General features: G+C 37.9%; 1 protein-coding gene across 2 annotated transcripts in view; it reads right to left on the reverse strand.

Annotated features, from left to right (window-relative positions):
- Positions 1-209: 209 nt before the first annotated feature.
- Positions 210-13,443, reverse strand: part of Dcun1d1 (defective in cullin neddylation 1 domain containing 1) — a 45,366-nt gene continuing 32,132 nt past the window's right edge. Inside the window, exons 5-7 of one of the 2 annotated variants that reach the window (XM_010623967.1) lie at positions 9,004-9,086; positions 8,663-8,759; positions 6,127-7,374 (exon numbers count right to left, since the gene is read on the reverse strand). In XM_010623967.1, coding sequence (XP_010622269.1) covers positions 7,295-7,374; positions 8,663-8,759; positions 9,004-9,086 — 260 coding nt within the window. In that variant the 3' untranslated portion in view covers positions 6,127-7,294. Of the gene's footprint in view, positions 422-6,126; positions 7,375-8,662; positions 8,760-9,003; positions 9,087-13,443 lie in introns of those variants that run through there. The other variant, XM_033762543.1, reaches the window with a different exon arrangement.

The following is a 13,443-nucleotide window of genomic DNA, read 5'->3' on the forward strand; positions in this document are numbered from 1 at the left end:
ATTTCTAAACAGTACAGCTACTTCCGAAAAGTTCAGCATTTTCAAAAACATTAAACATAAACGCACCACACGACCCAAATCCCACTGCTAGGAACGGACCTCGGAGAGGACAGCGTGTCCACACAGGCGGACACCGCCAAGCTCCAGAACTGAGCATACAAATAATTGGTTCGGAGGCCCAAACGTTACACTCAGAAATTCATTTTCCAGGACTTGAGCAAATGTCACTCTCGCGGATCGCATGGGTTTCCTCTCAGCCTTACTCCTGGTGCCGCTGACTTTCTCTGGAGCCGTGGCTGTTGTACGCGAAGGACGGAAAAGCAGCAGCACAGAGACTGTCGGAGCGCAGGGCGTCGTCTGGGTGAGAAGGCGCTGTCTGCGCGGTCAGGTTTCCGGTTTGACTGCGGAGCAGTTTCAAACACTGAGCAGATTTTCGAAAAATGGAAAGTGGAAAACTTAAGCTTGGAGCCATTTGACAACCCAAGTACACTTGCACACAATCCTATTTAACTGAATTCTTAGTGTTTTGGCTTTGGGTTTTTTGGGGGGGAGGTATTTTAGGTACCAGGGATTGAGCTCAGAGCCTTCACTTTGAGTTACATCCCCAGCTTTTTAAAATTTTGTATTTTGAGAAAGGGTCTTTCTAAATTGCCTAGGCTGGGTTCCAATTTGTAATCCTCCTGCCTCAGCCTCCCAGAGCACTGAGATCACAGGTGTGCACCACCACACTCAGCTAGAAAGAATTTATACTAGAAAGGGGAGCAATAGGGCAGCATAGCACTGGGGATAGAAGCAAGAACTACCTACAAAGGAACACAGGGGAACTTTCTGGGTTGATGAAAACGTTCTAAAGCTGGAATGCAAGGATTACACAACTTTAAAATTTGCTAAAACTACAATACTGTACATTTGCGTGGCTGAATTTTATAGGTGCATAAATCATATTTAAAACCTTTTTGTTGTCTGTACTGGTGATTGAACCCAGGACCTTATTCGTGCTAGGCACGTTTTAACACAGACATGCCCCTAGCCTCAGCCCCAAAGCTATTTTTTTTTTAAGGACCATTACAAAGAGCTGAGCATGGTACCACACACCTGACTACAAAGTGAGTTCAAGACCAGTGTGTTCTACAGAGCAAGGCCCTGCCAAAAAACAAAAACAAAAAACATTACAACAAAGTCTTAGGAACAACTATTTTAAGGCTCTAGGTGACAGCCCACTTATTTCATGTAATATCAATACGATGCACTGTAAAAGTTATTAGGATTAACAGCATTAGTATTTGCTTCAAAACTATGCTGCCTTTAAAGCACCTGTAAATCTTATTCATAAATTATTGCTTTCAGTGATGAACCATGGAATTAAGTGACAAAAATCTTTTGTCCGTCTTTTAGCCCACCCTAACCATATATGCTACAGTAGTTTTGTTAAAATCTCGTTTGGTACTGCCCAAATTTCCAACAGACACAAAGTTTTCTCAGAATATCTCATGACTTGAAATGAAAATTTTAGTATTTATACTGAACACGTAATTACACACATATTTTCTAAATACAAAGTAGGTATTTTCCTATTCTTCCTGTTTGCTCATTAAGCTGCCCTTGATAATTTTCCAAAGTTTGTTTCAAATCAGACTTTGTTTTCACTAATTTTGCTTTCCAAGTGATTTGCTCTGAATTTAATGGATCCCTGTCTTCAAAGCTGTGCTGAGTTCTACGCTCAGGCAGGCTGTGACTTCGGTCAGACTCCCTTCCTCCACTGACAGATCTGCCCAAGAGGTAGCGCTGCCACCGCCACTGCAACCGCGGGGGTGGGGTTGGGCTGTGGCTTGGCTGCCAGAGCCAGGGCTTGATCCCTAGGTACTGCAAAATATAGAATACTCAACTATCAAAAGGCAACCCGAAGGGCCGGGGATTTAGCTCACTGGTTCTGCCGCCTGCCTCGCAGGCTCAAGGTCCTGAGTTCGATTCCCTGGACCCAGCCACCACCACCCTCAACCCCCTAAAAAGGCAACGCCACGGCCAGGGATTTAGCTCAGTGGCGCCGCGCCTACCTCCTCGCAAGTACAAGGTTGAATTAGATCCCCGGTACTGGAGGGGGAGAGGGAGGGAGAGAGAGGCAAAGACCAACCTACTAAAGCTCACACGGTAACAGTGCTAACCCCCAACACGCACACAGTATAAAGCCATCGCTGAGCGGCAGTGTCCGCCTAGCGTGCTAGGAGCCCTGCATTCAGGCCCCACCACTAACAGCCCCCAGCCCAAAGAAACTCAGGACTTGGCGCTTGCCAGGCAGGTGCGGCACCGCCGAGTTCCATCTCTTACCCGCAAAACCACACATTTTCAAGTATAAAGCCATAGATGAACTGGAGAGAATCTGCCTGCTATTGCCCAAAGTGACGCAGGTTACATTACAGCTTTCAAGCCAGTGCTATAAATTACAAGTTACATAAAGATTTTGGCATAGCACAAACCATTAAAAAATGCAAATACTTAAGCAATGCTTATAAGAAACTCGTGATGCATTTAGGTTAAAAATATTTCCAAAAATCTTAATTTAAGAGCCAGGGATTTAGCTCAGTGGATCCGCTTCCTGCCTCACAAGCACAGGCCCTGAGTTCGATCCCCAGTACCAAAAAAAAAATAAAATAAAATAAAAAGGTATACAACACAATCTTAATTTTACAAAATGAATTACAAAATGATTCCCTCTAAATAATTTCCCTTTAAAGCTCCATAAAGTCAAACAGTTTTTTAGGTATTTTATTTGCTACAAAGGCTGCATACTTTTACTTTTTTTTGGTACCGGGGATTGAACTCGGGTCCTTGAACTTGTGTGGCAGGAGCCGGAACCAATGAGCTAAATCCCCGGCCCAAAGGCTGCTTACTTTTAATCATATTTTTCTTATGTAGGACTTGCTCTTGTGTACGTATACATCTGAGGAATGAGCCCAGGACCCTGCCAAACCCTCTACCACTGAGTTACCCCGTTAAGCCTTTTTACTTTTAAGTCAGACCCTCACTAAATTGCACAGGCTGGTCTTGAACTCACAATCAAGTACCCTGTTTAAGCCTCACAAGAACCTGGTATTACAGACTTAATCTTAAGACTTGAAAAAAAAAAAGAGAAGTCAAAGCCACTTTATCACAAAACAATGAGCTTAGCAGAAAGTTGTCACATGTCACATGAATAAATTGGCCAGCAGGAAATGCCACTTTCCTAGTAGGCAGTTAACAAAATCGCAAGAATGCTGAAAAACCTATGTTTTTGAAAAAAACTGCTGTCTCCAGAATCAGACACAAATAAAGCAAATATTCAACCAGAATCATAATAAGACTAAGCCAGGAAAAGGTTTATACTTTTAGAAATTTTCAAATTTATCATAATTAACAAAATACAAATCTCTTCCCCTGAGGAATCAAAGATATCATGATAATGTTACCACACTTCTATGAAATAAAAATCATTGCTGTATTGTAATTGCAAAACTGAGGCTGTAAAAGGTTGAGAAATATACTCATTTATAATCCAAGTGATTAGCCATAATTTTTTTTTTTGTACCAGGGATTAAATTCAAGGCCTTGTGCTTGTGAGGCAGGTGGTGGAAACACTGAGCTAAATCCCTGACCCAATTAGCCATAATTTTACCCTATTTATCATATTATATAGAAAGTACAATTGAAGTTTTGTATCCTCAATTATCAGGATATATGTTAAATAGCTCACATTTAAAAACATTTTATGATTACATTATCAAATTTGATGAAACATTATCAAAACATCTAGGTATTCAATATAAGTATATTGTTAAGTGTGTAAGGTAGGTAACATTTAAAACAAACTGCTGCGGCGGTACTAAGAAACGATGTCCTATTAAATAGACACAATTCAACATTGAGAGCTACATAAATTAATCCTTCCTAAGAAACTTTAGTTTCATATAAAGGCATAGCTTGTGAGCCAGAATAAATTTCTCCAACACCACTTTCCTTTTTTATTCTAAAATTCTGTCATTAGGTTTAATTTTCTTCTGTCACTGACATGTAAAAATCACAGGTTTACGATACGTAATCTTAATAGAAACATGTTGAAAATCTAAGCAAGGGCATACTAAAGTAGCTACTACTACTCAAACTTCATTATCATCAATAAGTTTTTAAAAATAAAACTTGAGTCAGGTGTGGTGATTCATCTGCAATCCCAGCACTCGGAAGGCTGAGGCAGGACCAACCCAAATTCAAGGTCAGCCTCAACCACACAGTGAGGCTGTCTCAAAAAAAAAACAAAACGAACAAAAACTTCACTTAAAGCTAAGGGGAAAAAAGGGCATACCTTGCTCAAAAATTCCCCAAGGAAGACAGTCTGTAAAGGATTTCCCGTGTATTTGAAGAAATTTACTTTCTTAAGTTAGGCACACACGTACGACACCACATAAGCAACAACAGTATTGTCAATTAAATCAGCCCAGTATAGGTGTAAACAGCTCAAATGTAATAAACCTGCCATTACAATGTCTTTTCATGAATAATTATTCTTCCTGGAAAAGTTTTCATGTACATTTTAGTTTTTAAAAAAGTAACACACAGGAGTATATGTGAAAAGATTTAGTCATGGCAATTTCACGGAAGCTTTTATTGCCTCTGTTGGGAGAATGACAGGAGTGTAAGGAACACAATTGATCTTACAGAGATATGCAGATGATATTCACTAAAGAGAACCTTGATTTCAAGTATTTTTAGATGTGGGCACTTCTCATTTTACATTTTACTATTTAAAAAGCATTACACTTTAAAATGTATACCTCTTCTGACATTTACAAAAAAGGAAACTGTGGTAAACTTGAAACAAAGAATAAGCATGGAGAGTTGACCAGAATGGAGACTGAAATGCTTAGGAATTAAAGCAATTCAAGTTATGTGTGTGTGTGTGTGTGTGTTTTCCTCTCACAGACAGACTCACAAACTCTTACACACCCGCACATGCACACACACACTAGCCATGTGTAAGCATTTTTAGTACAAAACATTCCCTGTATCAGACATTTATCTTTAAAATAATCACAACACATTCAATCAGTTCTCTTTTCAGCCCTAGTAACAGCTTTGTTTAATTCTAAGATGCCATCATAGTGAACAACCTTAACTTTTATGCTACATAATTATATTCAAAGCTTTATGTATTTTTGTTTATAATTACACAGTAATTATAAATGTTTAGTACCAAACTGATGACAAACACTATTTTGTTGAAAAGGTCTTGCATTTAAAAGAAAAATCTGTAAATCCCAAGGCACTAGGCCACAACCAATATCAGATTTTTATGAAAACAATTTATAATGGGGAAAAAATGGGGTCTCATTTCAAAACACAGCATACTTGAAATAATCTAAAAATAATATTGTAACTCCACAACCTCAAGACAGGAAATAAAAGTACATATATTTTTATATCTTTTTTAAATTTCTCATAATTGAAATTCCTCTTTATATTTACAAAAATGAAATCAGGAAACACTGAAAACAGCAGGATTCTTCTCCCTTTTTTTTCTTTTAATAACTAATTCCGATAACTTGATAGAAGTTTTCAAAATTTTCTTTTGGTAAGATTACATTTCTGAATTTAAAATTATGAATGGAATATTAATAAAATACCTCATCAACTTCAAAATTATGTAAATAAAAAGCAATTTGAATGTCACTGTTTCTTGAAATCACTTCTGCATCAGCATAACCTGTACTGGTCTTCTGAAGTACATCCCTTTATTGATATCAACACCAGGCCCCAGAGGACCAGGACACACCAGGCAAAATCTGTTCCTGGTAAAGACCATCGTCATCCAAAACTGAAGTTCAGCATTTAAACCTGCCTTACAGAAATGTTTAAGAAAGCAATTAACCCTTCTTCTTCACATGACAGTAAGTAAACAAAAATGATCAATTTAGTCAAGAAAACTGTTCATGGGTCCTGTAACCAAAACAAACAAATAAAGGGGGGGGACTTCCATACAACACAGCATTCTGCTTTGATGTGAAAACAGAGCTAACGTGAAACAAAAACAGTAGAGACTAAATAATTTACAAAAATAGAAGCCAGATTGGTATTTTTCATCAAGTAGATGCTTGTTTGAAAATCTTTGCTCCTGAAGTAAATATTTGGCAACCACAGTGATTAGCAGTTAAAGCAATTTCAACAAAATAAGAAGTCATCAAAAATGGACTACTTGTCTGAAAGAGCAGTACCTATATTATATAGATTGAACTTCATGGCTCATCACAACCATTTCCAAAATTTAATTCATACTATCCTTTTATAAATTAAGAATTTCATTTGTGTTCCATAGTGCGAGGACCAAAAAGAAAAAAACAAAAACAAAAATAAACCCTCATGCCTAAATTTAGGATATTGTACTGTATAGTAATTAAAAACATTCAAAACAAATTAAATAGTTTAACTTATTTGATAGGCATATGAGCATTTCAAAAGCATAATGAAATCCAATTATGTGGTGCATAATGCAGACAAGAGTGGGCTCTAACATTACGCAGAGGTCCGCTAAATAAAAGCTCCCCATAGGACCATTCCATACAAACACTGGGAGTGCACACTATTTCTGTGGAACCTTTTTGAAACTGAGAGTCTAAAACACAATACGTTTTTCAAGTAGGCACCAAGTTATCCCAAAAAATTTTCACGATGGTTGTTTTGACATTTCTCTCATCACATATTCTACTTATGTCAACAATACATGTGATTTGCCAGGAAAAAAAAAAAAATCAACCCAAACCAAACACCATTCCAGATCCCATACACTTAAATATACCACTCTCATAGGAAGTGCTATCAGCATAGTCTTTGCAACTAGCCCAAAGCATATATTTAAGAAGTTTTTATAAATTGTTTGTGATGTTCATTATGTTTAATTCTTATGCCAAACTGTTTTCTGATGAAGACAGCATTGTGCTTTATGCAAGAATGGAAACCTCAAATAATCACCATAAAGCTTGTAAGACTTATGGGAGAATAAACTAGGATGGTCCACAGATATTAAGATGAAATCCACAACGTTGGAATCATAAATGTTTAGAGCGGCCCAGACTAGAAGACAAGCCCAAACCACCATTAGAAGAATGAAATATGATATGGTCCAAAATGTATCCTTAAAGTTTTGTCTCAACCCTTAGTCTGAATAGTGAGGATTGATCTTCAGTTCAGTCCAGCCAGCAGAAATTGACTGTGCAATTTTCCGGTGTATTTATTGTACAGACTATGTACATTCTAGAAGGTTCTTTTAGTGCTACACTGTTGTACTTTTTGTCCCAGCAATTTGAGGGCGTGCAAATTCCACAAAGTCATCAATGAGAACAGGCCATGCTCCTGGAAAAAAGAAAAAATATAGCAGAAAGGGAAGAAAATGCAGAAGTAAGGCTAGTACTATAATAGAATCCCTTTTTATTTTTTTCCCTACACATTCTTGGAAAGAGTTAAAGTATATCATTCTAAAGTGATCTACTCCCACTGATATCTTTCAAACTCTAGCTTTATAGTTTTCTACCACAAATATTCTTTATATTTTCTATTATTCCAACACGTACCTGTTCCTTAATCAATAAAGCATGATGGTTTTCTGAAGGCTACTGAAATCAAGTAATGAAATAATTTGATTAAAACTGACAGCCAAGCCAGGCATGGTGGCGCATGCCTGTAATCCCAGCACTCGGGAGGCTGAGGCAGGAGGATCACTGTGGGTTCGAGACCAGCCTGGGCTACATAGTGAGTTCTAGGTCAGTCTCAACTACATAGTGAGCCCCTGTCTCAAAAAACAAAAACAAAACAAAGCAAAACAAAAAATATATATATATATCATTGGATAGCTTAAATAGTTCTAGGACTTATAAAGAAGTGAAAGCTAAAGGAGATTTTTCAAATATCTCCATATTCAATAATCTCGAAAACAGTCCTGCTACTTCTCAGGGGGAAATAGCTCGGAGTGTGTGAAGAAATCAGTGTAAGCCACTGCCACCTTAAGAAACAAAAGTGCACATGCTGGTAGTGTATAGCAGCATCCTTCATAGTTACACGAAGGAATAAGTAAATTCTCAAATGCCAATAGCACTGCACGAGGCAACTCAAATACTTTGAGTCACACAAAGTAAGTGAGTGGACTTAGTCTATGATCAAGTTTACATATAAAACTAGCCCCAAAACCTCAATACAAATGAGTATAAAAATAAATCCAAAAAATGGATACAAATGACTCATGACTTTCTGGGTGACATGAATATTGACTGGCGTGCATGCCTGCGTGCGTGCTTGTGGTGCTGGGGACCGACCCCAGAGCTTCACACATACTGGACAAGTGCTCCATCACTGAGCAATGCCCCTAGCCCATGGTTAGAATGTAAAGAAACTGAAAGAGAGTGGTAAAAAGTATGAAGTCATTTCACAATTCAGAAAAGCAGAAATACACTGGGGATGTAGCTCAGTGGTACAATTAACACTTAACTGGATTTCATTCCTAGCACTGGGAAAAAGAAAAAAGCTCAAAAGGGCATAAAAAAGAAAAGAAAAATCCAATCCTAAAGAAAACAGAGAAAGTTCAGGAATGGGTGATAAAAACAAAGTAATCACTATGTACTAGTGGCTAGGCAGAAATTTCCATTACCTTCTTCATCATAATTAGACATGTCATCTGCAATCATTGTACTGAAGTCTAAAAGAAGATTCCAAGTATCTTTGGGTATTGATCGTTTATGATGTTCCTATTTTTAAAACAACAGAAAAATATTCACATCACCAAAAAGAGCTGGAAAAATGTAAACGTGTTAAATACAAAGTACAAAAGAACTGTATATTAAAAAAATTGTATAATGAAATTCTGGTAATCTAATTTCTCATTCTATGGCCACTATATGCTTGAGATGAGTTAGTCATGCTTTAAAGTATGTTAATTTAAGAGCAGCATAATTTTAGAGACACATGAAACTGCAGAAAATGTGAACTTACCAACAAAAATTTATTCCATAAGTCTAAGAATTTAAATCTTCCATTAAGCACTAAGTTCCAGTAGGCAATGGCCATTTCTAGATCTGTAATATTAAAAATAAAGTACGTACTTCAGTACTATAAATATTTTTCCATGCAAAACAACAGGTAAAACCATAAGAAAGCCTTCAAAAAGAAGCTTGCCTCATAAATACTTATGTATTAAAAATTTTCTACAAATGTTAAGTCTAAAGTTTGTATCCTATTGTACCCAGCCTCCTCACCAATGAATGGTTCATTCAAAGCCTTCATGATAAAAAAGATACCATTAGTTAAATATATCTAACTAGCCTCTAAGAATTCAAAGATGTAGGTGGTGTGTATCAGGTGTCTGGACTTCAGCACTTCCTGCATTCTGGGCCAGATCACTCTGCTGTAGGGAGCTGTCCTGCGCGATGCGGGCAATCGAAATTTAAATCTCATTAAGCACTAAGTTCCAGTAGGCAATGGCCATTTCTAGATCTGTAATATTAAAAATAAAGTACGTACTTCAGTACTATAAATATTTTTCCATGCAAAACAACAGGTAAAACCATAAGAAAGCCTTCAAAAAGAAGCTTGCCTCATAAATACTTATGTATTAAAAATTTTCTACAAATGTTAAGTCTAAAGTTTGTATCCTATTGTACCCAGCCTCCTCACCAATGAATGGTTCATTCAAAGCCTTCATGATAAAAAAGATACCATTAGTTAAATATATCTAACTAGCCTCTAAGAATTCAAAGATGTAGGTGGTGTGTATCAGGTGTCTGGACTTCAGCACTTCCTGCATTCTGGGCCAGATCACTCTGCTGTAGGGAGCTGTCCTGCGCGATGCGGGCAATCGACCCAGCAGCCTCCTCTACCTACTGAGGACAAGGGAAAATGTCTCCAGATATTGCCCCAAAGATCTCCTGGAAGAAAAATGTGCTCCCCGTGAAGCATTACTAATATACACCTACAGGTTGGAATGAAAAGGACGACAACTCACAACCCTAAATATCTTACCCTCCAAGTTGCCCACAAAATGGTCCTGACTACAAGGAGACCATTAAGAATACTGATTTTAGGGCCAGGGAATTAGTTCAGCAGGACCGTGCCTGCCTGGCAAGTGCAAGATGGTCCTGAGTTCAATCCCAGGTAGCGAAACAAAACAAAAATACTGATTTTAAAACTAAAATGTATAATAAACTTAGACTTTCTTTAAAGTCTGTCAATGACAAAATACTGTAAACAGCTTTTTAATTGGGCATGGAACAGAGACAGGTACAGAGACAGCACTGCCAACATGACAAAGAACTACACACCTCATTTGTCACACGACAGAGAAGACAAACTATGATCTCTTTCAAGGAACTAAAGTAGTTAAAGTTATCTACCTTTTATGAACGACTTCACACCTTCAGGACAAAAAAAAATTTACATCTCAGAAAATTAAAAAATTTGTTCATATGTGATCTCAAACCACTGTGATTTGTCCGAGACAGGGTCTCACTACATCGTCCAAGTCAGCCTTGAACTTGCTAAGAAGCCTAGGCTGGCCTCGAAATTTCCATCCTCCTGAACACTGGGATATAGGTGTGCACCACCATGCCAGCTCAAACCACTCTTGCTGAGAAAGCATGACAGAGTAGGAAAGAAAAAGGTGGGCAAGTGCTGTTCCAATTTTTAAAAATAATAAAAGGAAGTGAACTTGATTGCTGCTTCATAGGAAAATCAATTAAAAATCACAAATACTAAAAATCTGGAAGGACTCATTAAGAATAAATTGTAAAGAACAAACTTCTCTTATGAGGACTCTCAGAATGGTAGAAGAGGGAGGTATTCAACACCTTTCTAATGATACAGAAAATGTTCTAGCATATAAAGTGAACTTGAAACTAACGTAATGAATAGTTAACTTAATTAAACAATCATTTCCCCAATAGTTAAGAAAGTAAGAATGAGCTACAGGACAATCTTTCCAGCAACATTACTAGTCTGTTAATATTCCCTCTCCACGCAAGAATCTCATCACTGACTTAGGAAAGACATACGTTACATATAATATGGTTATCTTAGCTACAGAAACCACAAAGGTGAGAAGATACCCAATACATGGAATAATAATAAAACAACTTCATCTGTTATAATTTAGCTCTAAAACACCCCCCAGAAGTCTGGTGTTGAGAGGCAGAGCTTGTGGAGGGGACTGGACTCATCAGTGGTTTATTCACGATGAGGTCATGACCGAAGGTGCTGCTAAGAAGTGGGGCGAGGGGGGGAGCAGCTGGTGGGTGTAACCCCAAAGGGTGCGTTCTTCCCTGGCTCCTCCCTTCTTTTCCTGCTTCCCGGCTGCCACTGGGCGAGCAGCTGCCCTCTGGAGCCAGGCCACCATGGCCGGAAACCTCTAAAACTGATCCAAGTAAAGCTGTCCTGCTTCAAGTTGTGCATTCTGTCCAAGTGACAGAAAGTGACTAATGTGTCTCCTTCGCTAATTTCCCTTCTGACAGACACTGTCCTCGCAGGAATTCACTCACACGGGCACTAAGCAAATTATATCAGAATTCTATTTAAATGACTGACTGAAACCAGTTAATCCTATCTATCATCCCTACTTACCATCCGAAATGCAGACCTTTCTGGGTGCTTTTGCTTTTTGTTTTTTTGGTATTCTCATCCCAATTCCCATTACAGTGATTTTTTTCACTGATTCTATTCTTCCTGCTTGTCCTCCTAACTCTATTAAGTCACTGGAATGCCCACTGCCATACAGATAATCTCCCTGTATTTTGAACTTTTTCAGGGGAACAACCCACCTGTTCTATGGAGCAAATACCGGGCAGCTCCAGCACTATTTATCTTCATCTCCACTATCACCTACCAAGCTCTTATTCAAACTTACCACATTCACTGATGTCTTTGGCAACTGGGTCACAATCTGCCAAATTCTGCCAACATCCCAAAGGATTTCAACGTCCCTATGACGAGTCATACAGCCATGATAACCTATTAGCCCTGTACTAGCCGCCCAAAAACTCGCATCCTCCATAAAAACCTCCGCCAAAAGACCCCTTGAACTGATAAATTCTTTAAGGCTGCAGGATACAAAATCAATATGCAAACACCAGCAACATTTTTTCACACCAATGACAAACTTACTGAGAGAGAAATCACAAAAGCAACCCCATTCACAATAACTATAAAAGAAAATACATTTAACCAAGTGAAAGGCTTCTGCAATGAAAATTTACAAAACACTAACGACGGAAACTGGCATCAAAAAATGGCAAAGCTCTCCCATGTTTAGATTAGAAGAATTAATATTAGGACAGTAACCTTCTATAGATTAGAATTAATATTGTTAAAATGTCCATAACTACCAGAACAATTTATAGATTTAATCAAATTCCTATCAAAATATCAATTACATTCTTCACAGAACTAGCAAAAGCTATCATAAAACTTACATGGAAGCCCAAAAGATCCCAAATAAGGACCAAGAATATAGTTCGGTAGTAGAGCACTTGCCAAGAATATACAAGGCCGTGTCTTCAAAATCCTGAGCAATGCAAAACTTTGAATGGCCAAAGCAATCCTGAATACAAAGAATAAAGCTGGAGGCATCATATTATCAGACTTCAGGACATACTACAGAGCTATAGTAAACAAAACGCATGGTACTAGACAGAAGAAACATCCAGAAATAAAACCACACATCTATAGCCAACTGATTCTTGACAAAGGTGCCAAAAGCATACACTGGAGGAAAGATAGCCTTTGCAATAATGGTGCTGAGAAAACTAGATCACCATGTTGAAACATGAGCCCTATCTTTCACCATATTAAAAAGAAAATCACCTCAAAATAGATCTAAGACCTAAATATAAGATCTTAAACAATGAAGAAAACACAGAGTAAATACTTCAAGCCATCAATACAGGTAATGATTTCTTTTGGAAGACCCCAAAAAGCACAGAAAACAAAAACAAACAGACAAATGGAATAATTTCAAACTCTGCATAACAAAAGAAACAAATCAACAGAATGGACAATGTATACAGTGGGAGAAAATACTTCCAAATTATGCATCTGACATAGGACTAATATCCAGGATGTAACAAAAATCTCACATAATTCAAGTTTAAAAAATGGGCAAATGAAATGAATAGATGTTTCTCATGAAAAGTAGAAATAACAAATACAAGGGGAGGAGGAAATGCTCAATATTAGAAAACCAGGGAATGCAAATCAAAACTAATATGAGATACCATCTTACCCAATCAAAATGGCCATTATCAAAAAGATTTTTAAAGCCGGGTGTGGTGGCGCACGCCTGTAATCCCAGTACTCGGGAGGCTGAGGCAGGAGGATCACTGTGAGTTCGAGACCAGCCTGGACTACATAGTGAGTTCCAGGCCAGTCTCAACTACATAGTGAGAC

Source organism: Fukomys damarensis, unplaced genomic scaffold, assembly GCF_012274545.1.
Source record: "Fukomys damarensis isolate Sample0158 unplaced genomic scaffold, DMR_v1.0_HiC HiC_scaffold_12, whole genome shotgun sequence".
NCBI classification, from domain to species: Eukaryota; Metazoa; Chordata; class Mammalia; order Rodentia; family Bathyergidae; genus Fukomys; species Fukomys damarensis.